Source organism: Chrysemys picta, chromosome 1, assembly GCF_011386835.1.
Source record: "Chrysemys picta bellii isolate R12L10 chromosome 1, ASM1138683v2, whole genome shotgun sequence".
NCBI classification, from domain to species: domain Eukaryota; kingdom Metazoa; phylum Chordata; order Testudines; family Emydidae; genus Chrysemys; species Chrysemys picta.
The window spans coordinates 75,673,794-75,700,081 of record NC_088791.1 but is presented as its reverse complement, the minus strand read 5'-3'; the positions used below and the strand labels follow the sequence as shown (position 1 = coordinate 75,700,081).

Here is a 26,288-nt window from a genome sequence, read left to right as displayed (position 1 = left end):
TCTACAAACACAAAAGCCTACGTAGCACACAAAGCTTGCGTATCACAGTTTATTGACTTCCATGTGCAGTTTTTGTTTAGACGAAAAGATTTGGCAAGAGGTCAGGCGATATTTTACAACTAAAAGTCATTCACTGCATGTAATGGGGTAGTTTGGAACTGATTTTCACTATGAAACGCATGTGTTCTAAATATATGATTACACAGTACAGTCCCTGTCCTGTAATGGGATCAATGCAAGCCCAAGAGTCCACCAACATGAAGTTTGCAGAAACAAGGACTGAGTCACATATTTTATTAAATCTGAGGAATGTTTTATTATTATTTCTTTAGATGAGTAAAGGCTATATTTTAAATGATGCCAAGGCAATGATGCAAAATGACAGAAGCCAGAGAGGAACCTCTCCTCCCCCCCCCCCCCCAAAACCCCAAAAAACTAAGGTTGACCTTTTTAACAGCTGTGGTTTGAATCTCCTCAAAAGAGAAAAATAAACTGCAAGTTTAAATCAGAGGGGGTGTTTTATTTTGAGATTGAATCCGGAAGCTAATTTCAATGTCCTTCAGAATGCAGCTATTTTAAACAGTAAAATAAGAATACTGACCGTAGCATACCCAGCCACAAAATATGGTTCTGTTTTTCAGTTTCAAGCCTTCTGAAAAATCATTAGGTTTTATCTAATGCACAGAAAGCTCCATTTCAAATGAACGTGGCGCACACCAACCACAACAAAGGTTGCTTCTGACCATAAGTGTGAGTAATGTTCTATTTGGCGGTTAACCATGTCATTCATGGAGCAGTAGGTTTGCATGGTTACTTTAAATGGAATGTAAGCCTCCATTTTTAAAAAAAAGAAACACTATAGCAATGAAGGTAACAGCACAAAAGGTTATATAATGCATCCTATGATTCCATTTGTGGTTCATATCAATCTATAGATACCAGTAACTAATTCCATATGTGAGACAGACCTCCCAGGAGAACTTTTTGTCAAACGATAGATGGGGAAGAGATGTTTCCTTAGTTCAATATACCAGTCCCCTGTATTAACAATATGTTGATCTAGAAAAATATTACCATACTGAAGCATTGGAATATACATGTGATCTACTTTTGGATTAGTTAGTATCTGTATATATAAATCTCTAAGCAATACATATTTTCTTATATTATTTTATGGTCCAACCAAGAACTAACATTACTGCTTTCTCCTTCTCTTTTTAACCACTAACACTGCCTTGCTCTATTCCCAACTTAAAAAAAAAAAAAAAAAAAGGCAGCATACACGGGCTTAAATTAGCTTTATACTACTAATTGGACAGAAGACTGCATACTGCAACGTTGATTAATGGCCCTGCTCTGAGGCTGGGGATTGCTAGTACAAAAGAATAAGGCCTCTGTGTATTTGCATAGTTTATATAATTACAAGCTTCATCACAGCTCTCTCCTGTACTGGGTTTTTTCCATATTTTGTGGTGGTTTAACTTATGCGGGTCTAGCTGCTGACATGCAGAATCATTTGATACATATGATACATGACAAATCAATCAATCTGCATTCTATTTGACTTAGAGTGAAAGGCTTAAGGTCTAAAAATGTTGGGAATGAAACAAAACACCTTTCTTCCATACTTACATGAAACAAATTGATGCATTGTCCCCACTCAGTCAATTTTTTGACTGTTCTCACTTTCACAGATTCATTTACATCTGTGTCAAAGTACACTTCCATCAAGAGATGCTGGATTTAACTGTATACATGCTCTTAGATTGCATTTGAAGAAGAAGTCAGGCAATGAATGGTTAGTCATAATATAGCTAACCGAATCAAATTGGGCTTCAGACAGACTTTTCAACTAGCCAAAGGGGTCTGCATGTCACATCCAGACTGGGATGCAACAACATTTGGCAAAAGGAAAGAAAACACTTAGGGCCAAATTCTACCCATTAATGTGTACATGCATCTCCCATGGAAACAAATGAGATCCATTCCTGTGTGTCAGAGGGCAGAATTTAGATTTTAATAGACAGCTATATGAAAAAATATATATTTCACTGTACATCTAAAAAACTGTAAATGCATAAAAATAGATGCTAAGTAAGAGACTTTATCTGCTTTGCTGGTGGTCCTGCTTTGCATCTACCACACCACATCTGCGTTTCGAAGCCTTGGCATTCCAGTAAATTCACAGTGTAATGTTGCAATGTCTTTGTTATGGCAAAGCAGCAATACAGCTAGTCATACAATTACAATAACAGGAGTATGCCCAGCATACAGGTTATAGCTGTTCTGCAATAGAGCAGTGCCACTTTTACCTGGGACCAGGCTTGGGAAATTTACCTGACACCAACTAGTCCAAGGACTAAAACTAAGGTGAAAAATACCATCCTGACACCTCCCAATGCCACATTCCTATTATAGGTACTTTTAAAGGCACCCATTGCCATAATATCTGAGCACCTGACAGCTTTTAATGCATTTATTCTCAACACTTCTGTGGAGTCAAGACATGCTACTATCTCCTATTTTACAGATGGGGAACTGAGGCAGAGAGAGATGAAGTGACTTATCTACAGCTACACAGGAAGCCAGTGGCAAAGCAAAGAATTCAACCCAGGTCTCCCAAGTCCCAGGCTAACACCCTAAGCACCTAACTTTTCCTGAATTGTCCTCTTCCATGTCTGTTTCCTCTTTTCTTCAACTTTCCTTCTCTTTTCTTTCATTGCATATACAGTTTCCCCAAACAGGATAGCACAACGAAATTGACCCACTACTTCTATGATGTCCATAGTGTTCTGAACAGCAACTGTAAAGGACTGACCAGACATTGGTCTGTTTTCACTATATTCCAGTCTAAGAAAGCTGTGAGCAGCAGCAGAGACACTGAAGTGGTCTGTCTGCAGCCTGCATCACTATTTTGGCCACACTCAATCCACATGTGGATCGTTAGCTTTTCAATCACAAGAGCTGGAAACTTTAAAATAAATAACTCAATAAAAACTTGGGATTGTACAGAAAGTGATGATGCTGGGATATTTTCAATCCTTGCCTAGGGAATATAGTCCAGAGCCCATAACAATGGTAAACCGAGAGGTAAAATAAATAAGTTAAAAATAAATCCACAAGTCAGAGATTAATGAGAAATCTCAAACTTTCCCCATTTTTGTTTGTCTGACTCTGTTTTGTCACATCCCATAGGACAGCTTATGGTTGGACACTGAGTCCAATATATTCTTTTATTCTTTGCTAAATTCAGTATTAGTACCCTAGGAAGCCTTACATGATAAATTTATTCAATACTAAATTTAAACAAAAAGTAAGGGGTAAAATCCTGGCCCCTCTAATGTCAACAGAAGCTTTGCCTTTGATGTCAGTGGGGCCAGGATTTCTTGTTAAGAACACTTATCCTGGGCTATAGTCATCCTTGATATTACTTTAGAAGATGCACATAAAAAATCATTTCAAACCAAAACAGCAGCAACTTTCTTGCCCTTCCCTCCATCCCCCACTCCTCGATGCCAACACCTGGTCAGCAAACATATTACAAATCAGAACCCACAACAAGCCCCACATCCAAGTGACTCAGCTATTCCCAAACAGCCAACCCACAGGCTTTGCAGCATGCCTAGAAAATTATTTCCAGCCCTCCAGGGGAGCAGTATTTCAATCTCACCACAGGGTTAATGGTAAGGCTCAAAGTGCACTCTGAAATATAAAAAGGTTGAGAAATGTCTTCTAATGCTGCTATGCAGGTCTGAGTTGTACAAGATTAGAGTTTGCACAGCTCAGTGGATCTTTAGATAAAGGTGGCTTGTTTGCTTTAACTTGGTTTTTAAATTTATTTTCTTCTCTAAATTGCAATAATTTCTCCCTTGCAGAGGGGAATTCAATTTCACCCGTCTAGGGATATGCCTACATTTCAATGGGGGAAATGACTGCAGCTCGTGTAGACTTATCCATGCTAGCTTTGATCTAGCTAGCTCAAGTAACGACAGCAGTGAAGACATGGCTGCATAGCTTCAGCATGGGCTGTACAAGCCTGCCTGGAACCCTGGGTACTCACTCAGGCAGCTAGGTCATGCTGAAGCCAGAGCTGCACTGCTATCAGCACCTGAGCTAGATAGATTAAAGCTAGCTCAGGTATATCCACACATACTGCAATCACACACCCCATGCAATGTAGACATACCCTAACTCCCATACAGTGTTCAGGAACCAGAACTAGAGGGCCCTGCTGGCCTTCAATAGAAGTGAAGCTCCTGCTCCAGAACTGGCAAGCAGAAGAGCACAGACAAGCTATCGAACAGCAGCTGAGGAGACTGACAGCTTCCAGAAGATAAAAGGCAGCTGCTGCTCAAGCCTGAGGAGATACTCCCAGTATCCATGACAATGTATTCTTATAAAATGCAAGTTGTTTATAAAAAAAGAAATTAAAACCCTGAAAGGTAAATAGAAAATGTCTCTAATTTAAGCCTCTCAGGAGAAACAGGGATATTAGCTGTTGAGGAGCCCACTTGGGAGTTTAGGTGGCTGAAGGGAAGTTTCTCTGGTGCTGGGGAAGCTGCTGCTCAAGCAACAATCTTCCTGAAGAGAGGGACACAAAATCAGAGCTGCTTAAAGAAATACGTGAGGATACTAAAGAAGGAAGAGGTGCATTTTTTTTTACACAGCATTCAAATGGTTTGGTTTTATTTTATTTTTATTTATTTGTATACATTCCTATGGCACTCATAATAGTATCTGTGCTCTGCTGAAGCCATGGATTTCTAATCAGCACCACAGTCAAATAGGGAAGTACTTTCCCCATTTTTACTGCTGGGGAAACTGAGGTACAGAGATTTGTTGGCTTAACCAAAGTCATAGAAAGTTAAAGGCAACGGGAAAAGAAGCCAGATTTCCTGACTTCCAGTTCTGTGATCTAAAGGATGATCTTGTTGTTTAAGGCACGGGATGGAGACTCCGGAGACCAAGATTCTGTTTCAGGTTTTCCCACTGACTGCTCATGTGATCCTGAGCAAATTGCTTAGTCTCTCCATGTTTCAGCTCCTTATTTACCTTTTCTCTTGGAGATGCTGCCAAGTTAAATTCAGTTAAGATTGGAGTATTTCAGGGCTTCATAGTGATGGGATCTAGATAAATACATAGTTAGATAGACTTTTTTTTCTTCTTTAACATTTAGAAGTGCATGAGAGATCTGTAGGAAAGTTTTGGTTTGGGACTTATATGGGGGAGTTTTGACATTACCTCAATATGGTTACTGCAAACTATCAATAAATAAATACATTCTATATATGAGTCCAGAGATGCCAAACAAAATGGAAATAAAATCAATCAATAGTTATCAAACTGTGCTCTCTCTGGGGAGCTTCCAAGTAGTAGTATGGAGAGCTGCTTCTACTTCTTCACAATCACAGAATCATAGTAATGCATGGCTGGAAGGGACCTCAACCAATCATCTTGTCCAGACCCCTGAGCTGAGACAGGACCAAGTATATCTAAATCATCCCTGACGGGAACTTGTCCAAATTGTTCTTAAAAATCTCCAGTGAGGGAGATTCCACAATCTCCTCTGGAAACCTATTCCAGAGCTTCTTATAGTTACAAAAATTTTCCTAATATCTAACCTAAATCTCCCCTGCTACAGATTAAGCTCATTACTTCTTGTCCTACCTTCAGTGCACATGGAGAACAATGGATCACTGTCCTCTTTAGAACAGCCCTTAACATATTTGAAGATGTATTCGGTCCCTTCTCAGTCTTCTTTTCTGAAGACTAAACATACCTAGTTTTTTTAAAACCTTTCTTCATAGGTCAGATTTATTATTGTGCTCCTCTGAACTGTCTCCAATTTGTCCACATCTTTCCTAAAGTGTGGTGCCCAGAATTGGATACAACCCAGCTGAGGCCTCACCAGTGCCAAAATAGAGCAGGACAGCTACCTCCCGTGTCTGACATAACACACTCCTGTTAATAAACTCCAGAATGACATTAGTCTTTTTTTGCAACTGCATCATATTCTTGGTTCATATTCAGTTTCTGATTCACTATAACTCCCAGATCCTTTACTGCATCTCCACCACCACCATGACAGTTATTCTCCATTTTGTATTTGTGCATTTGATTTTTCCTTCATACGTGTAGTATTTTGCACTTGTCTCTACTGAATTTCATCTTATTAATTTCAGACCAATTCTCTAAATTTGTCAAGATCATTCTGAATTCTAATCATGTCCTCAAAGTGTTTGCAACCTCTTCCAGTGTGGTGTTATATGTAGATTTTATTAGCATATTCTCCATTCTATTATCCAAATAATTAATGGAAAATATTTAATAGTACCAGACCTATGACTGACCCCCAAAGGGACCACACTAGGTAAGCCCTCCCAGTTTGAAAGTGATCCACTGATAACTACTCTTAAGGTTATTTTATGGTCTTTCAACCAGTTGGGCATGTGCCTTTTTGTAATTTCATCTAGGCCATATTTCCCTAGTTTGCTTCTGAGAATGTCAAGTGTCAAAAGTCTTACTAAAAATCAAGATCTAACACATCTTCTGCTTTCCCACCCACCCAATAGGCCCATAACCCTGTCCAAGAAGGAATTTAGGTTGGTTTGGCATGACTTGTTCCTGACAAATCCATGCTGGCTATTCCTTATAACCCTATTATCCTCTAGGAACTTACAAATTGATTGCTTAATAAATTTGTTCCGATACCTTTCCAGGTATCGAAGGTCCTCTTTGCTCCCCTTTTTAAAAAACATGTTTGCCCTTCTCCAGTCATCCAGGACCTCACCAATCCTCCATGAGTTCTCAAAAATAATTGCTTACAGCTCCAAGATTGCATCAGCTAGTTCCTTAAATACCCTGTGATGAATTTCATCAGGGCCTGCTAACTTGAATACATCTGACTTACCTAAATATTCTTTAGCCTGTTCTTTCCCTCTTTTGACTTGTTCCTTCTCCCTCATTGTTAATATTAATTGTGTTAAGTATTTGGTCACAATTTACCTTTTTAGAGAAGACAAGCAAAACAAGTATTAAACAGCTCAGCCTTTTTTGGATGTCATCAGTTATTAGCTCTTCTTCCAAGCTAAGTAGAGGACCTACATTTTCCTTTGTCTTTCTCTTGCACCTATTGTATTTAAATAACCTCTTCCCATTGCTTTTTATGGCCCTTGCTAGGTGCTACTCATTTTGTGTCTTTGCCTTTCTGATTTTCTCCCTACATGCTTGTGCTTTTCTTTTGTACTCCTTCTTAGCAATTTGTCCATGTTTCCACTTTTTTTTTTAGGGTTTCTTTTTGATTTTCAGGTCACTAAAGAGCTCCTGATGGAAGTTTATTGGCCTCTTACCATTCTTCCTATCTTTCCTTTGAACTGGATTAGTTTGTAGTTGTGCATTTAATATTCTCATTGAGAAACTGCCAGCTCTCCTGAACTTCATTATCCCTTAGATTTTCTTCCTCGTGAAATCCATCATTTCATGATCACTTTCACCCAAATGGTGTTCTACTTGGAGATTTGAAATCAAGAAGCATTCAGTCTTCCAATAGTGGTACTGCCTAATAGTTGTCACCCAGTTCAGGATAAGTGTGTGTTGTCCAGAGGCTTTTTTGAAACACAAAATACACAAGTTTCTCCCTGCAACCAGTACTGCTGCTTCATGCCTTTGCCTGGAGTTTTAGTCTAAATTAATTTGTGACTGAATTTGCTAATAACACCAAAACAGAAGCCAGTACACAGGAAGAGAGAACCAAACATCAAAGAAGTCAGGCATTATGGATTGCAGACAGTGAAGGAAGAATAAGTTTTAGGACAGTGACAACTTAACCATATTTACAAAAAGTCAATAGTTCTACTATTATCACGTTGGACACCTCAAAGTCACATCTATATTTATCTAGTTTTATAGATTTATTTCAGATGATAATTCAGATGCTAACAGAGCAAGTTTGGCAATGCATCAGAGTCCTTTCTGTTCATTTGCACCAGTGTGGTAAGGACATCACAACTCTCATACTCTATAGGTATAAGAATTGACTCAGAAGAGCAAGGCTGTTGGAGGGGCATCCCACCCAATACACAGGTTGAAGAATGTGGGTGGTAGACCTGTCCCCAAACACACAGGTTTTAAGAAGGACTGGATTCAGGCCTGAACGTCTCATAATCCAGATTTATTTCCTCATGTGCTCCTGAAAAAGCACTGTACATAGCAGCAACCCAGCCGTGGCCTTCTCCTCTCCTGAGAAGTGCTGCCAGAGCCATGTTCCCTGTGCATGTGGTGTAAATCTTCAAAAACAAAACAACCCCCTCAGTGTTATTTGCCAAAAACAACATAAATTTAACAAAAAATAATACAAAGACTTGATACCTCTACGGTAAATATGAAATCCTCCACTCAGGGAAGGGAAATAAATTGCAAGATACAAAGCTGGAGTGGATGGGATAGAATTGAGCAGCAAATCCCCTGCCTAAAACTGCATTTGTTTCCATCTTGACTCCTCTTGACTGTCCTAATGTTAGTTATTCCATGGACCCAAACATCAACTGCTTGTCTTCAGTTCAGGTGGGAAGACCGAATTTGGAGAAGGATCCATGAGAGGATTTTGATCATAAGAAGAGAAAAGGGCTTGTGGTTTATTTAGATAGGAAGATCAACAAAATGTATTTCAAATTTGACATATTAGGAAATATGTCCACAGTAGGAATAAAAATAGAGTTTTATCCCTCATTTTCTTTTATGGATAATGAGCGAGATTTTCAAACATGACTACAGAATTATGTTCCAAATGTTTGAAAAATACCACCATATAACTTTAAAATGCAAATTGCAGTTAAATACACATACACATTTTCTTTTTCCACACAAGTCACTATTTAGTGTACTCATGCTATTTGTTCATTGGCTCTCAGAAGCAGACATGCCAAACCCACGGAAAAAAAAAAACACAAAAATTGGGCTTGTTTTTGGTTTAACTGGCTTGTGAGTTGCTTGTTGGCTAGTTTTTGGCTTGTAGTTTGTTGCTTCTTCTTTTTTGATCAGCTCCTCGCAAGCAGGGGCAAGGTGGGGGGGAGGGGTAAGCGAGTTGGGGTACACAGCGGGCCCACCACAGTCCCAGACTGCACGCCAGAGGGACCTAGTCACACAGAGTGTTGGGGTTCTTAGGGATTGCCTTGTTTTGAAATGGAATTAGCTTGATTTTTGGCTTATTATGAAAGTCAGGGTACTTATTTACCGTGTGAAAGTTGGCAACTGTGCTCAGAAGTGTTCTTACATTCTCAAACACCTGAGTAAACAAAGTGTTTAATGTAAGTTGACATTAGTTAGTAAGTTGACACCAGGTTAGCAGAAGACTGCTGGGTGACTACCTCTTGTCTGCCATGTCATCATAAACTCATCAAGGCTAGGACTTGTCTCTTAAATTGAGCTGATTAAAACTTGGAATTTCCATTCTGTGGGAAAGTCAAGCATTTCAGAATTTCTTTTTGTCTTGAATTGGAACAAAAAGTTGAAATTTCAAAATTTCCCACAAAACGAAATTTCCAAAGTAATTCATTTCAATAGGGGTGAAGGGTTTCATTTAGACTTTTATAATATCAGATGTCAAAATGAAGTGCTTTGACCTCATGGAACTAAATATTTTGATAATTTACCATTAAAAATGGTGAAACTGATATGTTCCCATGAAACATTTTGATATTTTCAAATCTGCATTTTCCAATGGGAAATTGATCCATCAGAAAAAAATTTGGTCAGCTTTTCTCTTACTCTGTACAGCGCCAAGCACAATGGAGCCCTGGTCTCAGATGGGACTTCTAGGCACTGCTGTAATGCAAACAACAGAGGAGGCTTCTCTGTTTTGCTTGTGAGCCACTAGTTCCATTCTGAGAAATATTTCTTCTGGAGGAGGTTGTAATAGATCTGTATGGCAGCTCCTACTAGGGGGAAAAGTATGCCAGAGCCCTAAATTCAGGTCTTGTGCATTTCTGTTGAACCTGAACATTAAGTGCTCTCTCTTTGCTTCAGGGAGGCTTGTAGATTTATATCGGCTGATGTACTTGCATATTCAACCACAGTAAACTGAATTGACAAGATACAAGGAGATAACAACATGCCAAAAGGAGCTAAATACCAAGAGCTAGATGGTAAACAGAGTGGGAAGACTGGAAGAGATGGGAGCAAATGAACGAAATACATCCCCAGCATGAAAAGATGGGTAATACCACATGGTTTAAATACCAGGCACTAATACAAAAAAATATATTTACTGAATGGTTTTAATTATATTTTCAGGATAAGGCATCTGTGCATATTTCGCAGAGGGCTGACATCCCTGATAAGCTATACCGGAAGATAAAGTTGGCATCTGATTAATTTAGTGACTGCTGCTTTATAAAACAAATAACTAAGGTGTGCAGAGAGTCACTTACTTTATATATAGAAGGAATGATTTGGTTCATTTTCAGCCTGTGAAACACAAAGACGTCATAAACTGCTGAAACTGCTAGAACAGTCACTCCTTGCTCCTTCCACAACATGCTGCAGCCAGCACAGAGTCCTGTCCCCAAGATCCAGCCCCAAGTGCTGGTTGAGTAGCTTCTTGTAGAGCAATGTTTAACATAACACATCAATGAGAGCAGAAAAAAGAAGCAGGCTCCAACATCAGCCCTCCCCACAATTCCTGCCACTGCTTCAGTGTGGATGGGATGAGACGCAAACAGCAGGCCTGCGATTAAGGTCCAATATCCATCCCCAAACAAGATTCTGGAGAAGTTTGTGAAAAGCCCGGTGACTGCAGCGTGTAACAGGACATTTACAAGGTGGTAGCTCCAAGGATCCATGCCTCCAATGGCATGGTTAATGCGAAAGGAGAGCGTGCAGAGAGGACGGTAGGACTTGTGACTCCCACTGTGGGTGAGGAGAGTTCCCCAAAAATCATTGTAGAATATGTGGATCCAGGGGGTTTCTGGCAGAAGATCCTGGTTCGTCTTGATAGCTCGGCTATTAAAAAAATAAAAAGAAAGAAATGAATCAAACAGTCAAAAAGACAACTGAGAAGATACAATCATATTGCTACGGCAATGCAAAAAGGTCCTTGTTTCGTTATTCTTTATGTTGTGCAAGCAAGAAAATGGCATTATATCAATGCTATTTTACTTTGAGTTCTGAATTTTTACTAGAGTACAAAAGGTGTTAAAAGTGTCTGTATCTATTGACTTTTTCTAAAATAAATTTCCATATAAATTGGCTTTTAAAACATTAGAAACAGATGTTATGCTGAAGCCATTAAATAAAACACCCTTCGATGACATTCATCTGAGTCTAGCCCATGAGCAATCGCTTAAGATTTGATGGGTTATAATTAAAATGTAAAAGAAATATGAAAAACTGACAAACTGACAAACATTGTTGAAACAACTGATCCTCGAGCAATTCAGAATTAAAACCCCAGCTGGCCTTTCATACTCAAATTTTAATTTAGATGTTAGAATGATTCTGAATGTCATGGATGAACAATAACTACATGAAGTCACTAGACATATGCATATTTTGTGCTGCTACATTGGCCCGTTCATAGACTTTCCTGTATATATTTTGCCTGACATAGAATTCTCAGAGAATGCCATAGGTGTGGCCAGAAGACAGAGTATGTTAAGGATACAATTCCACCTTTTCTTCAAATATCTTAAATTTATAAAAGATTTATATTTTACATTTTAAGATGTACTACTCTATGAATTCTATGCTGTGACTATCTTACTGTAAAAGTAAAACTTAGTGTAAGAGCTTAATTTTATCCGTTTGCGGTCTGTATGTCTACATTCAGCTCAGTAGAAACCTGTCCACCATAACATTTGCAAAACTATTTATTCTTACAAATTCTATAATCTGTGTTTACAAATCACAATATGGGAGAAGGTTTTAGACCCACACAGCTTAAATAGATGTCCAGTGTTCAAATAATAGCTTGCCCCCATATGTAAAACAATCTTTATAAAATTCTTGTTTCAAGATGCCTTGTTTTAACTACTAAATACAGAATGGACATGGTTATTATTATTACTAAACATTTATATTATAGTAGCACCTAGAGTCCAATCAGGTTGAAGCTCTACTGTACTAGGAGCTGCACAAACACGTAGTCAGGGATAGTCTCTCTGAGTTCAGATTTGCTAGTTACAGAGCCACCTGTGTCAGGGCCTACCTTTCCAACTGGGACTAAATACAACAAATAAGCCCAGACATTTACCAAAAACATCATATGGCACGAAGAGGCCACAACAAATGCAATTCATTTGCCAAATCACATTTATTTTCACCAAGAGGCTGCAATATATTGTGGAAAACACGTGCACCAGTGGACTGAAAAATCACTTCACAGTTCTTTCCAGCTCCACTGTAGTCTTATTTAACAGCCATAGTTAATAGGATGGCGAACTCTATTCTGGGAAGCAGTGACCCTGAAAAAGACTTGGGGGTCATGGTGGATAATCAACTGAACATGAGCTCCCAGTGTGATGCTGTGGCCTAAAGATCTAGTGAGGTGGCTGGAAGTGTAAACAGGGGAATATCAAGAAGGAATAGACAGGTTATAAAACCTCTATTTGGCACAGGTGTGACCACTACTGGAATACTGTGTCCAGTTCTGGTGTCCACAATTCAAGAAGGATGTTGATTAATTGGAGAGGGTTCAAAGAAGAATCAAGAGAATTATTAAAGAATTGGAAAACATGCCTTACAGTGAGAGCCTAAGGGAGCTCAATCTATTTAGCTTAACAAAGAGAAACTTAAGGGGTGACTTGTCGAAGAGCAGAAATTTGATAAGAGGTATCTTCAGTCTTGCAGACAAAGGTAAAAAGATTCAGTGGCTGGAAGTTGAAGCTAGACAAATTCAGACTGGAAATAAGGTATACCTTTTTAACAGTGAGGGTAATTAATCACTGGAACAACGTATTAAGGACTGTGATGGATTCTCCATCACAAGAAACTTTTAAATCAAAATTGAATTTTTTTTCTAAAAAGAAATGCTTTAGTTCAAACCAGATTTAATTCAGGGAAGTCCTATGGCCTGTGTTATGCAGGTCAGATGATCAAAAATGTCCCATCTGGCTTTATAATCTATGAATCTGTGAAGATGATGGACAAATTCCCACTGAATTCAAAGGGGCCAGTATTCTACCCAATATGTTGAGAAAAGAGTTACTAGAACACTATGAAGAGAAGGTTCTTCTTCTTCAACATGGAACACAGATACAACATTATGTTTTTCCATACTCACTCCTTCCACATGGACACACATGGACACGCACTAGAGAGACTGGCCAAAATCAAGTCTTTAAATTTAGACAGCAGAGAGGAAAGGCCTGAAATTCAGATCTGAAAGTAAATGTTGAAGCTGAAGTCCTTTTCTGCACTAGAAAGGATATAACAGACACTTTAGCTGGAAAAATATAAAAAGTGATCTCAAGAGTCTCATATAGGCCATCTTATTTTTATGCCATTATTTTAAGGGACTTGTATGTGAGAGTGACACATTTCTTTAATAAAAAATGCTTATATGCTAAACTGTAGCAACTCCATGCAAATACTCTAAATGCCATGTAGCTCAGCAGTTCCATTGTCTAAAGCACATTCCTTTAATGCCTTTAGACATGCTTACTGTCTGCATGTCCTTTTGTCTCTGCACGGTATGGAGGTTATGAAGAGGTCGCCATAAATCCTTTAAAGATCTGGTGATGCCTCTTAAAACACTTTAAATTTTTCATTTTGAGTTCTGCTTCTACCATGGATCAGGTTGCCTGTGTTTGTTTTCCCAACCCCACAAACACTTTTTCCTTTCACTACTACTAATAGAGGACATTTTTATTTTGGGGGATTGGGAAAGGGAGGGGATAATATTTGTTTTTATCTGCTCCTGCTCTTTGCTCCTTTTCGGAAATCTTAATAGAGCCTCTGTTTGTGATTTCACAGTTGGCGATAACAGCTTTGAGAGCAACCAACAGAGGAACGGAAATTCACGGGAGAATGGAGCATGTTTGGGGCTAGATAGAATTAAAACTATTCTTTGGGATAACAAAGTTCAAGGCCTTGGCTGACATATAGATTATATGGGGATGGCAGCACTGGCACAGATAAATCCCAGTGAGCATGGCTAAGAGTGATTGAAAGATACACTGATGGAGTATGGAAGCCCCTTTAATAGTTAAATATATTCTCCTAGGCAGAAACCCCAAAGGATAAAGTGGCAGTTCAACTGCCACTGCCCTAACTCAGGCAGAATGTGTATGTGTGGGGGTTTGGTCATCTTTCTGAAAACAATGATAAACACCATTATTAAAACCATATAAGTAATAGTTTTAAATGAAGTCATTAAATGATTATGACATCAATACACAGGAATAACATAACCCTGTACAACACAGTACTTTCCCAATAGATCAGCTACATTTAGAAATTAATGGAGATATCCCATCTCCTAGAACTGGAAGGGACCTTGAAAGGTCATTGAGTCCAGCCCCCTGCCTTCACTAGCAGAACCAAGTACTGATTTTTGCCCCAGCTCCCCAAGTGGCCCCCTTGAGGATTGAACTCACAACCCTGGGTTTAGCAGGCCAATGCTCAAACCACTGAGCTATCCCTCCCCCCCAATAAGGAGCGAAGTAGGGTACAAATTCATTCAGGAGGTAAAGACCTCCCTTCTCAACTAGACACGTCACCCATATTCTCCTTCCCTCCAGAAACTAACCATACCTGTCTCATATTTGCAAAGAAGCACGTAGTGTGCAGTCCAAAACCACTGTCACTCAAGTAATTCTTTACAGACCTAGCAACAAATCTGTCATAACTCTAACCCTTTCCAGGTTAGAGCTCTTTATCTGCAAGCCTTGATTTAAAATTTTATGTACAGTATTGATGACACTCTGCTTAGGTATAAAATCCTGACATCTCTGAAGTTTCAGGAGAGCTGCAGCGCATGCAAGCAAGATAGCATATTCTAGCATTTTCAAGTAAATGTCATAAAAAAAACATAGAACTTGCTGGTTCCATAGCATTTACTTGATGGTTTAAGTCATATCACAGTCTGTCTTCTCTCTGCTCCAAAATCTATAGTACTGACAAAAATGCATTCCCTCGGATTATTTTTTTCTGAACTGTTTACAAGTAAAGAGGACTCTGTTCATGCTCTGGAGTGTGAGGAAACACAATTGAACAAAAGTTAAGTGTCCTACAGCAAAGAGGCAGTCTCCTATAGGCACTGGCTAGCATTCAGCTACTACTGTTTCATATTATGCAATCTAATAAAAAACATTCTTGGCCAAGATTTTTGTCATTCATTGCACAAAAGGATGCAGGAATACAATTTCCATATAAACATCAGAAGAACCAGGCAGTACTAAGGCATATTGCAAACTTCAAATTTTAAAAAGCAAGGAATAGGAAATTTCACTATTGCTGTCTAAAGATAGACTATACTATATAGGGTTACCATACGTCCGGATTTTCCCGGACACGTCCGGCTTTTTGGGCTCTAAATCCCCGTCCGGGGAGAAATCCCAAAAAGCCAGACATGTCCGGGAAAATCGGGACGGGCCGGCGGTGCGGTGCCGGGGGCTCGGGGGACGGGCCGGCGGAGCGGTGCCGGGACGGGGGACGGGCCGGGGGCTCGGGGGACGGGCCGGCGGAGCGGGGCCGGGCCAGGCCGGGGGCTCGGGGGACGGGCCGGCGGAGCGGGGCCGGGCCGGGGGCTCGGGGGACGGGCCGGCGGAGCGGGGCCGGACCGGGGGCTCGGGGGACGGGCCGGCGGAGCGGGGGCCGGGCCGGCGGAGCGGGGGCCGGGGGCTCGGGGGCCGGGCCGGCAGAGCGGGGCCGGGCCGGGGGCTCGGGGGACGGGCCGGCGGAGCAGTGCCGGGCCAGGGGCTCGGGGGCTCGGGGGACGGGCCGGCGGAGCGGGGACGGGCCGGGGGCTCGGGGGCCGGGCCGGCGGAGCGGGGGCCGGGCCGGCGGAGCGGGGGCCGGGCCGGCGGAGCGGGGGCCGGGGGCTCGGGGGCCGGGATGGGGGCTCGGGGGACGGGCCAGCGGAGCGGTGCCGGGCCGGGGGCTCGGGGGACGGGCCGGCGGAGCGGGTGGCGGGACGGGGGCTCGGGGGCCGGGCCGGCGGAGCGGGTGGTGGGCCGGGGGCTCGGGGGACGGGCCGGCGGAGCGGGTGGCGGGCCGGGGGCTCGGGGCAATCCAGACCCCAGTGATGGTAGGGTCTGGGTTACGCAAACAGTCTATTCATTAGAAATGAGGCACTTTGCAGATGATAACTTAAACCTGAACACAGTTGAAGAAAGAGTTGAAAGTCTATGGCTCTTACACTACAGGTATAATTATTTTATGGAATGGCATTGGTGATATTCTCAGAGAAAGCTGCTTCTCTTAAACTCCTATTAAAAGATGCAAGTGATAAAAAGTGAGGGATCATAACAGGAACTCACTAGCAAGAAGAGGCCAGCAAAAGAAAGAGTGGGGGAAAATGAACAGACCTGAATAAAGGAAGAGATTATAATCCTCACTCAGAGGCCTGAAAACACTTGTCCCCAAATTCAAAAGTGGGCAAGAGAAAAGGAGAAACACAATTCTAGATATTTATTCTTATTTCTAAATATTCTCATTAATTCCCATTTTAAGTCAATAGGGTACCTACAAATAAACATCATAGCATGTGCCAAAAAGGACAAATGGACAAAAACTACAGCACCTAAGATCACCACTGCAGGACCGAGCTGCAAGGACATTCGCTATACCAGTTCCCCTCATACTTACAGCTGTGCATGTATAGTTTGCATTATATCTTATCAATTCCCCCAAATAAAAAACCCTAAAGGAGACTAATAAGCAAGCTTTTTCATTTGTTTTTTGTTTTGATATTTGAAAATTAATTGTTATTTGTATTAAATTAGGAAGCAAAGAAATAACTGTTAACCACTGAGTAACCAATTCAAGAGCAATTATAAGAGCAGCTCTTCTTAACACCTTGGAAAGCACTGCTAACATGTTCCCTATAATGGCTCCTGCACTCACAACATTCTGAGTTCTGCACAGATAGAAAGTAGTATTAATTGTTGGCTCTGGGAAAGATTCTGGGATAAAAGAAACTACAAAATGCCACATTAACACTGTCTTCTCCCCCTCTCGTACTAATAGTTTTCCTTTGGGTTATATCCTGCAGATTGGTCCAATATTGCTAATGGGAATAATAAGAGAAACTCCAAAAGGCATTCACCGCTCTGAAAAAGAACTGTAAACTCTGTTCTCTCTAAAAGGCACCAGGTCACAGGGGAAGTCGTTTTTCAAAGCTCCAACACAACTGGCATTTTTACTTTCAGCCAGCCACAGACAAGATTTGCAGACTTGTTAGAGAACCTACTTTCTTCAATTTTTAATGCCTGCCCATTTCAGACGTCCCAGGAGAGTGGGATGTCTTACTCATAGTATCAAAATGGATTGGTTTTGAAAAAAAAATTCTTATAGTCAGCCATCAACACATCTGAAAATGGAAGTCTGATAAAGACAAAAGCTCTGATGGCAAAACAATTCCTATCTCCCCATTCAAACAAAAAAAAATCTCTAGCACCAGCTATAGAATATTTATTTGCCTGTATCTGTGCACACCTAGGAGCACAAGCGTGTCTCAGGCAAGACTGTTTCAACAAACTCCAAGAATGTGAAAGATCCAATAGTTCACACTCACAAAAATCAACAGATGTTTTTTAAATTAACAGCTATATATGTCCTAAACGTATATGCTAGTGCTAAACTGATCCAGGTGTTATCACCAGGGTAAAAACCAGATGTGACATTTTAAAATGATTTAACACATTAAACCATGTGTCCAGCTTTAACATTGCTAATGGTCCCCATATGTTTAAAATGAACATCAGTATTTGAAGTACAGAACACATTTTTACCAAAAGGAGAACACCTAAATACATGCAAGAGGCTGTTGTCCCACTTGGGCTCATGTCAAACAGACAAAAGTCTAGCAACATTCTGTACTGGTAAAGCTCCATTTCTTTATTCCTGAGATCCTTTTGGAATCCTGTAAGTCAGACCGCTGCCACTAAAACCACTAGCAAGAGTTATTGATACTCTGCAAAGTCAGAAAAATTTTCTAAGTGCATATAATGTCTTAACAGCTTAGCCCAGCATCAACACATTAAAACTTGAGTCATTCAAATGTTTAAGTACCTATAAGCACTAAGGATTTAGGCCTGAATACTCAAAAAGAGTTAAGCATTGTGATACACTACCTAATCCTTAGGCACCTAGAAAATTACAGGAACACTATGATTCACAAAGCCTAAGGTAGGTGCCTAGACTCCCTATACAATGAATGGGGACTGATAGACCCCTTAGACTGAGATCCACAAAAGCCAACACAGTAGGCAGGGAGCCGTCAAACCTAGCCAATCCGAGATACTGACAAGGGGTATGTGTACTAAACCCCACCCTCCTCACGGAGGCATACTTGTATCCGATTAAAAGGATACAATATAGAAAAATAAAGTCAGTATCAAGTCTACTGCTTTATACTGTGCCTAGTAAACGTCTGCCAATACTATGGATCTTTTATATGAGTATAAACAGATTTACCCATGTCACACTGAGGACTCTTACACTGAAGAGGGAAATCATTTATCTTGTGTAATGTAACACAGGAAGTAAGAACTATGCACTGAATATGTTGCTGGTATATGGGCCCTGGAATAAGATGTAAAAAATGGTTATAGTGTTGATAAGTCCCTGACCATCAGTAACAGTAGTTCCATACCAAACCCTCTTATCTTAGTGCAATAACTGAAAAAAACAACATGCAATGGACCTTGTAGATCATTCTTACTCAGAAACAGCCACAGATCAGCAAAGTGCTTAACCACAGGCTTAAACTGAGATGGGCAAATTTTTAATCTGAAAGTTGTTACCAAAAATGCAGAGTCAGGTCAAGTGAAACATTTTGTGAAGTTGTGTCTATTTCAGCTAATTGTTTCATTCTATGGGGAAAAAAATCCATACATGTCAAAACGATTCATTTTGATATTTCTGAAATAATATATTTCCATTTTTTCAGACTAGATTTGGGCACCATTCACAAAATGGGAGGTGGTCGAGAAGGAGGTGGTGGTGATGCTGCTGCTCCTCTTATACTCCATGTCCCAGGGATAATTTTTCTCTAATAGTCATTGGGCCATAGCGACTGGGAAAAAGACTCTGACCCAGTGCCTAGGGCACTCACCTGGGTGGGGGAGACACCCTGGCTCCAATCCTGTGCCAATGAATATTATTTACACAGAGTGAAATATTTTCAACACGAGAGGCATCCATCCCAGAATAGCCAATAGCTTGGCTGTTAGAGCACTCCTCAATTCCAGATGAGATGTGTGTTCAAATCCCTGCTCCAGAGCAAGGATTCAAACCTGAGTCTTCCTCCTCCTATATGAGTGCCCTAACCACTGGCTGTAAGAGGGGAGATCACCACCACTTCCTCTTTTGTGAATCTAATTATTCATTTCCTTTGCTTTTATTAAAAGTTCCCCCCCCCCAAAAAAAATTTATTTGGGGGGGGGGAGGGTCAAACAAAACCTTTCATTTGACCTGAAATAAATGTTTCCAACTTGTTTGATTCACTACTGAACATTAAAAAACAAACACAAAAAAGTTTCACTTTGACCCAAACCCAATTTTATTTTATTTTCTGGAACTGCCAGCAAACCAATAAATCAGTTTTTCCACACAGCTCTATGCTGAAGGCGTTTCCTGAATTGGGACCTACGTGAATCATAGCTTTGTAAGAGTGAAGGGAGCAGATTTAGCTTCACATGTTCACAAGGACTATCAAAACATTAATACAAAGACAAGAACAAAATGCATAGAGAAAGGTTACAATTCCACAAATGTGCCATAACCCCTTGTGATGTCTAACACCACAGTATAAGGTGCTGTATCCTTTCCATATTTTACAAATTCCCAAATACCCTTGAAGAGAATTATCTTTCAGAGTGACATAACATTTCCAGAATGCGAAGGGGAAAAAAATTGAAATTAATTAAAATAACTGTCAAACATAATGGACTTGCGAATTCTAGAAACTGTGCTTTGATTTTTTTATTACCACTATGTAAGATGGTAACCAGTAGCCTATTAATTGCCAGTTCCTAAACCCCAAATAACTTTTTGAATGAAGAATTCTCTCTGCATTATTCCAAACAAGGAAGAGTGGCTTAGGAGTGACAGAAACAGTAGTTTACAACACTCAGGGGTAAAAGTAGAAATAGGGACTTACCGGTACGGGGCTGGGTTGGGGCCGGCTCTGGCCCCCGGAAGGGGCGGGGCCTTGGGCAGAAGGGGCGGGGATGGGGGGGTCAGAGCCAGCCCCAGACCACCCTGTACCGGTAAGTACCCTCACCCTCCACCGCTGGGGTAGCAGCGGCAGCCGGGGGCTCCGGCAGCAGTTTAAAGGGCCCAGGGCTCAGCTGCCGCTATGCCCCAGGCCCTTTAAACCATGGCCGGAGCTCCCAGCTGCCACTGCTACCCCAGGGCTCCATGGGCTATTTAAAGGGCCGGGCCGTAGAGGTAGTGGGAGCCCTGGGCCCTTTAAATAGCCGCCGGAGCCCCGCCGCTACTCCAGGGCTCTGGGGGCTATTTAAATGGCCCAGGACTCCCCTGCTTCTACCACCCAGGCCCTTTAAATAGCCCTCGGAGCCCCGGGGTAGTGGCGGCGGGGCTCTGGCGGCAATTTAAAGGGCCTGGGGCTCCAGCCGCTGCTGGGAGCCCCAGACCTTTTAAATTGCCGCCTGGGTAAGTCAGGCCTCCCCGGTATGGTGCACCGGCTCTTGCCAGTATGCCATACCGGGACATACCGGCTTACTTTCACCTCTGACAACACTGGAATGCTGTTGGGCACTAGCTGGATTTCACTAAAGAAGTGTGCTGCAGTTTATTGATTTTCTTTGACTAAAAGGCTTTGAAAGCTTTAAATAACTAAAGGTTAAAAATGTCTTGGTTACAAGAAGGTTGAGATACTCTATAAAATATTGTCCTCTTCAAATACAATCCTTTCAATAGCTAATTTTGAAGTGTTCGGACATTTCTTTCTCTTGCATCATACCATAAGAATAAGCATACTGGATCAGACCAATGGTCCATCCAGCCCAGTATCCTGTCTTCCCACAGTGGCCATGCCAGATGCTTCAGAGGGAGTGAACTGAACAGGGCAATTTATTGAGTGATCCATCACCTGCCATCCAGTTCCAGCTTCTAGCAGTCAGTTTTAAAGACACTCAGGATTGGGTCCTTGACCATCTTGGCTAATAGCCATTGATGGACTATCCTACCTGAACTTGTTTAATTCTTTTTGAACCCAGTTATACTTTTGGCCTTCACAACACTCCCTGGCAACAAGTTCCACAGGTTGACTATGTGTTGTATGAAGAAGTACTTGCTTATGTTTGTTTTAAACCTGCTGCCTATTAATTTCATTGGGTGACCCGTGGTTCACGTGCAGGAGTAAATAGCACTTCATTATTCACTTTCTCCACACTATTCATGATTTTATAGACCTCTATCATATTCCCCCTTAGTCATTTCTTTTCCAGGTTGAACAGTCCCAGTCTTTTTAATTTCTCCTCATATGACAACTGTACCATACCCCTAATCATTTTTGTTGCCCTTCTATGTACTTTTTACAATTCTAATATATCTTTTTTGAGATATGGCAACCAGAACTGCATACAATATTCAAGTTGTGGACATTCCATGAATTTATATACTGGCATTATGATATTTCCTGTCTTATTATCTAACCCTTTTCTAATGGTTCTTAACATTCTGTTAGCTTTCTTAACTGCTGCTGCACATTGATCAGATGTTTTCAGATAACTATACACAATGACTCCAAGATCGCTTTCTTGAGTGGTAACAGCCAGTTTAGACTTCATCATTTAGAATGTTTAGCTGGGATTATGTTTTCCAATGTGCATTACTTTGAATTTATCAACACTGAATTTCATCTATCATTTTCCTGCCCAATCACCCACTTAAGTGAGATGCCTTTGTAACTCTTCACAGTCTGCTTTAGACTTAACTATCTTGAGTAATTTTATATCTTCTGCAAACTTTGCCACCTCACTGTTCACCCCCTTTTCCAGATCATTTATGAATATGTTTATCAGCACTGGTCCATAGGAGGATCCCACTATTTACCTCCTCTGTGAAAACTGTCCATTTATTCCTACCCTTTGTTTCCTATCTTTTAGCCAGTTACTGATCCATGAGAGGACCTTCCCTCTTATCCTGTGACTGCTTACTTTGCTCAAGAGACTTTGGTGAGGAACCTTGTCAAAGGCTTTCTGAAAGGTCAGGTACACTCTATCCTAAATTTAATTTCTGAGTCTGCTCCCATATACTGAAGAGGCATCATGCCTCAGTAGTAACCTTTGATGTGCCTGAAATATCCCGTTTTTTAACCAGATACAAAAACCATCCTCAAAACATACCCACACGAGACTACATGAAATCTGAAGCCCTAATTAAAACTACTGCATAGCATAGCACAGCACTGCTTTAGTATCCAGAGATGGGGGTGGAGGGCAGAAATGAATTTGGAGTAGTGGGAGAACTAAGTATCTTCTGATACTAGGTATTGTCAATCTGCTCTCAAGAGGTAGCAGATAAAGGTAGGGTAAGGAGAAGAATGGCTCATGTTTTAGAGAAACTCAGGGAGCAGACACAATCACTTACTGTGCACAATCTTTCTCTAAGAAACCTTGTTGAAACAGATATTTAAATTCTTTAACCAGAAAAATGTGTTGTGCTCCTCTCTCTGTCAGTTCATCATGGTGTTTACCCCAAACAATACAATACTTTATGGCTAATTCTGTTCTGCTGAGATATTAAGCTCTTGCATGATGAGCACTTAGGTTACTCTTTTGCAGCATTTTGCAGGCCAGCCAGTAGTTTGGAAATAGCTCAAGATTTTGATATAAAATTTAATGCCAGCTCCTGATACATGGCCAGAATTCATAGTTAGAACTTCCGCTGACCTTTCAAATCTATTTTAGTTGATAAAAGTGGGCCCAGCAGGCCTTATTAGATTTACTGTTCTATGGTGGAACATGACACTACACTATTTCTCTTCCCTATTTTTGTTCAGAAAAAAATAACTTTACCACATCTACATACAGTAACTCAGAACAACAGAAAATATTAAAGAAAATAGGAGGCATTTCAAGGCTCCAAAATGTAATGCTACAGCAATTAAAGGGATACAGACAAAGAAATGCTGACTCTTATCTAGATTTATAAGATGGGCATGAAGAAATTCCTTGTTTTACAAGGATCCTACTGACTATACATACATAAAACATCCAATCTTGAAACAAGTAAATAAATCTGAGGAATAGCTGAAACTGTTCAGGTTTGCTGTGCTATTCATGCAGCAATAGTCACTCATTCACACAAGTTTCTGTTTCTTTTGAGTATACTGTGGGAGGAGTTTGGGGGGGGGTTGTTTTTTTTTGTTTGTTTTTTAAGAGAAAGGGGTTCCTCTTATATACATTTGTGTCAGTCATTAATTTTGAAAACCTAATTTTAGTAACCTTGTTTGTACAAAAAGTTTTGCAGTTAAACAAAATATTTTGCTGCAACTAAATTCCAGAAAACTTGAATATTGCAAATAATTGTTTCTAAATACTAGCCTCTGCCACTCAGTAAGCTAAGGCTTAAAATAGGCTGGTCCACAGACATCCCAAAGATACTAAAACCTGGATTTTATTCCTAGTCAATGAGAGATACATGGGAGCTTACAGAGGTAGAAATGAATATAGAGGAAACTTCTCAAAGCACAACAAGGACACAGACATGGTCTACTTACCTTAGCTCAAATAGAATAAAAAGTGCTTACTTACAGAAAATAATCTCCTTTTCTCAAACCTTGTATTTATTTGCCCAAAAAGACACTTCATTACCAAGGCCTGGTCTACACACAAAGTTGCACTGTTCAAGTAAAGATGTTAATTTAAACAAATGTAGTAAAACCTCTGCACACACAAAGTTGCACTCTCTTACATTAATTTAAACCTGGCTTATATTTTGTTAGTTTGCACCTGGAAGACCTGGTCTACCTACAAAAATGCACCAGTTCATATTGGTCAAGTGAAATTATCATTAAGGATATGATTTTGTCACGGCATTGCAGAAGTCATGGAATCTATGACTTCCAGAGACTTCCATGACTTCAGCCCTGAGGCGGCAGGGCTGAAGCTGTCAGCTGGGACACCACAGCTCCCAGCCGCTGTGGGTGGTGGGGGGTTCTCAGCCGCCGCAAGAGGCGAAGGGACTCTGGAGCTCCGAAGTGGGGCCCCTGCAGCTTCCCAGCTGTCGCGGATCGCGTGGGGACCCTGCAGCTGCCCCACTGCCTTCAGGCAGCAGGGACCCCAGAACCATTGCGTGCTGGACCCTTCCCCCTACCCATTTTGTCATGGATATTTTTAGTAAAAGTCACGGACAGGTCACGGGCTTTATTGCCCGTGACCTGTCCGTGACTTTTACTAAAAATATCTGTTACAAAATCTTAGCCTTAATTATCATCAAACATCAGGTAAGTCAAGAACAAAAGCCAGACAAACTTCATAATACCAAAACAGATTCACCTCCAAAACTTCTTTTTTTACCTTCCCAACTCCTTTTCAACCAGGGTCTAGGGCTATGAAATATGTCACATCTCATGTGACAATGTGTATTTGGCAGCTCTCTCAGGCATTCCCACATTTCAGCCGAATTATCACACATCAGCTGAGCTATATAGGAAGGCAGCAGGCATTTGCCTGAAATTCTGCCTTTTGACCACTAGAAGCTGCTAATAAGTAAACAGCTATCCTCCTCTTCCTAATGGAGCCTAATAAGAGACAAGCATCCAGGATTTGTTGGCAGCTGGAAAAGAAGGCAACTAGGGACAGCAACAGAAGAGAGAGAGCGCAGCCCAACAGTAATACACAGTATCAATTCAATTCTCATTGAAAGTCAGGTTTCAGAGTAGCAGCCGTGTTAGTCTGTATCCGCAAAAAGAACAGGAGTACTTGTGGCACCTTAGAGACTAACAAATTTATTAGAGCATAAGCTTTCGTGGACTACAGCCCACTTCTTCGGATGCATTGAAAGTCAGTGGGACATAGGGTATGTCTACACTACAAACACAATATCGGCACAGCTGCCGCATGGCAGCCACACCACTGTAGTCCTATAGTGCAGACACTTGCTACAGTGACAGAGGGGTTTTTTTCTGTCACTGTACTAAATCCACCCCCTTGACAGGCAGTAGCTAGGTCAATAGAAGAATTCTTTCCACCTAGAGGCATCTACAGCAGGGATTACGTCAATCAGGGAGGGAGGGAAGGATAGCTCAGTGGTTTGAGCCTTGGCCTCCTAAACCCCAGGTTGTGAGTTCAATCCTTGAAGGGGCCACTTAGGGATCTGGGGCAAAATCAGTATTTGGTCCTGCTAGTGAAGGCAGGGGGCTGGACTCGATGACCTTTCAAGGTCCCTTTCAGTTCTAGAAGATACAATATCTCCATTAATTTATTTTTTTATTTAACCTAACTATGTCACACAGGACACCGCTCTGCACTATGTAGTTAGGTCGACCTAAGTTTTAGGCATGGTCCAGACTCCTAAATGCCTACCTCACTTTGGAAAATGGGATTTAGAGGTTTACAATAAAATGTCAAAAAGCACCCAGTTCAGCAGTATACATAAGAACTCGCATAACCTTAAGTACATGAATCAGAAATGAATTTTAATGTTTATTCTGAATTTGGAGGAACAAATATATTACATACATTCTGTGTATGTTTGTCTGGCTAACTTACAAAACTAAATTTAAAACCAAGCATTTCTGAAAGTCAAAAACTCTAAGTCATGCAGTAAAATTTCTTCACCGCCCCCTCCACCACCATTGGAGGGCATTCAAAAGGCTTTTACTGGATGCTATCATAAATGAAGATTAGATTAAAAGCCATGCAATGAAAAAAAGGTTATCGGACCAAATAAGGCTAAATTCTGATTTCAATTATGTTAGTGCAAATCCAGATTAACATTGTAATAATCCCTGATTTACATTAAATGTCAGAGATCAGAATCTGGCACTGTGTATTTATGGATGGAATAAGCTAAAATACAGCTACAGCCAAACTTTAGGGGTCAATCCTGTGAAGCCATGGGAGTTTGCAATCAACTTTACCTGGAGCAAGTGTTCA

General features: G+C 40.9%; 1 protein-coding gene across 3 annotated transcripts in view; it reads right to left on the bottom strand.

Moving 5' to 3' along the window:
- TMTC2 (transmembrane O-mannosyltransferase targeting cadherins 2) overlaps positions 1 to 26,288 on the bottom strand; it is a 375,568-nt gene that overhangs the window by 228,193 nt on the left and 121,087 nt on the right. For 2 of the 3 annotated variants that reach the window (XM_065559918.1, XM_042850888.2), the window contains one exon: positions 10,428 to 10,998. The exons of the other annotated variant lie outside the window; for it this stretch is intronic. In XM_065559918.1, the coding sequence (XP_065415990.1) occupies positions 10,428 to 10,998 (571 nt within the window). The remainder of the gene's footprint in view (positions 1 to 10,427; positions 10,999 to 26,288) is intronic. 3 annotated transcript variants of the gene reach the window in all.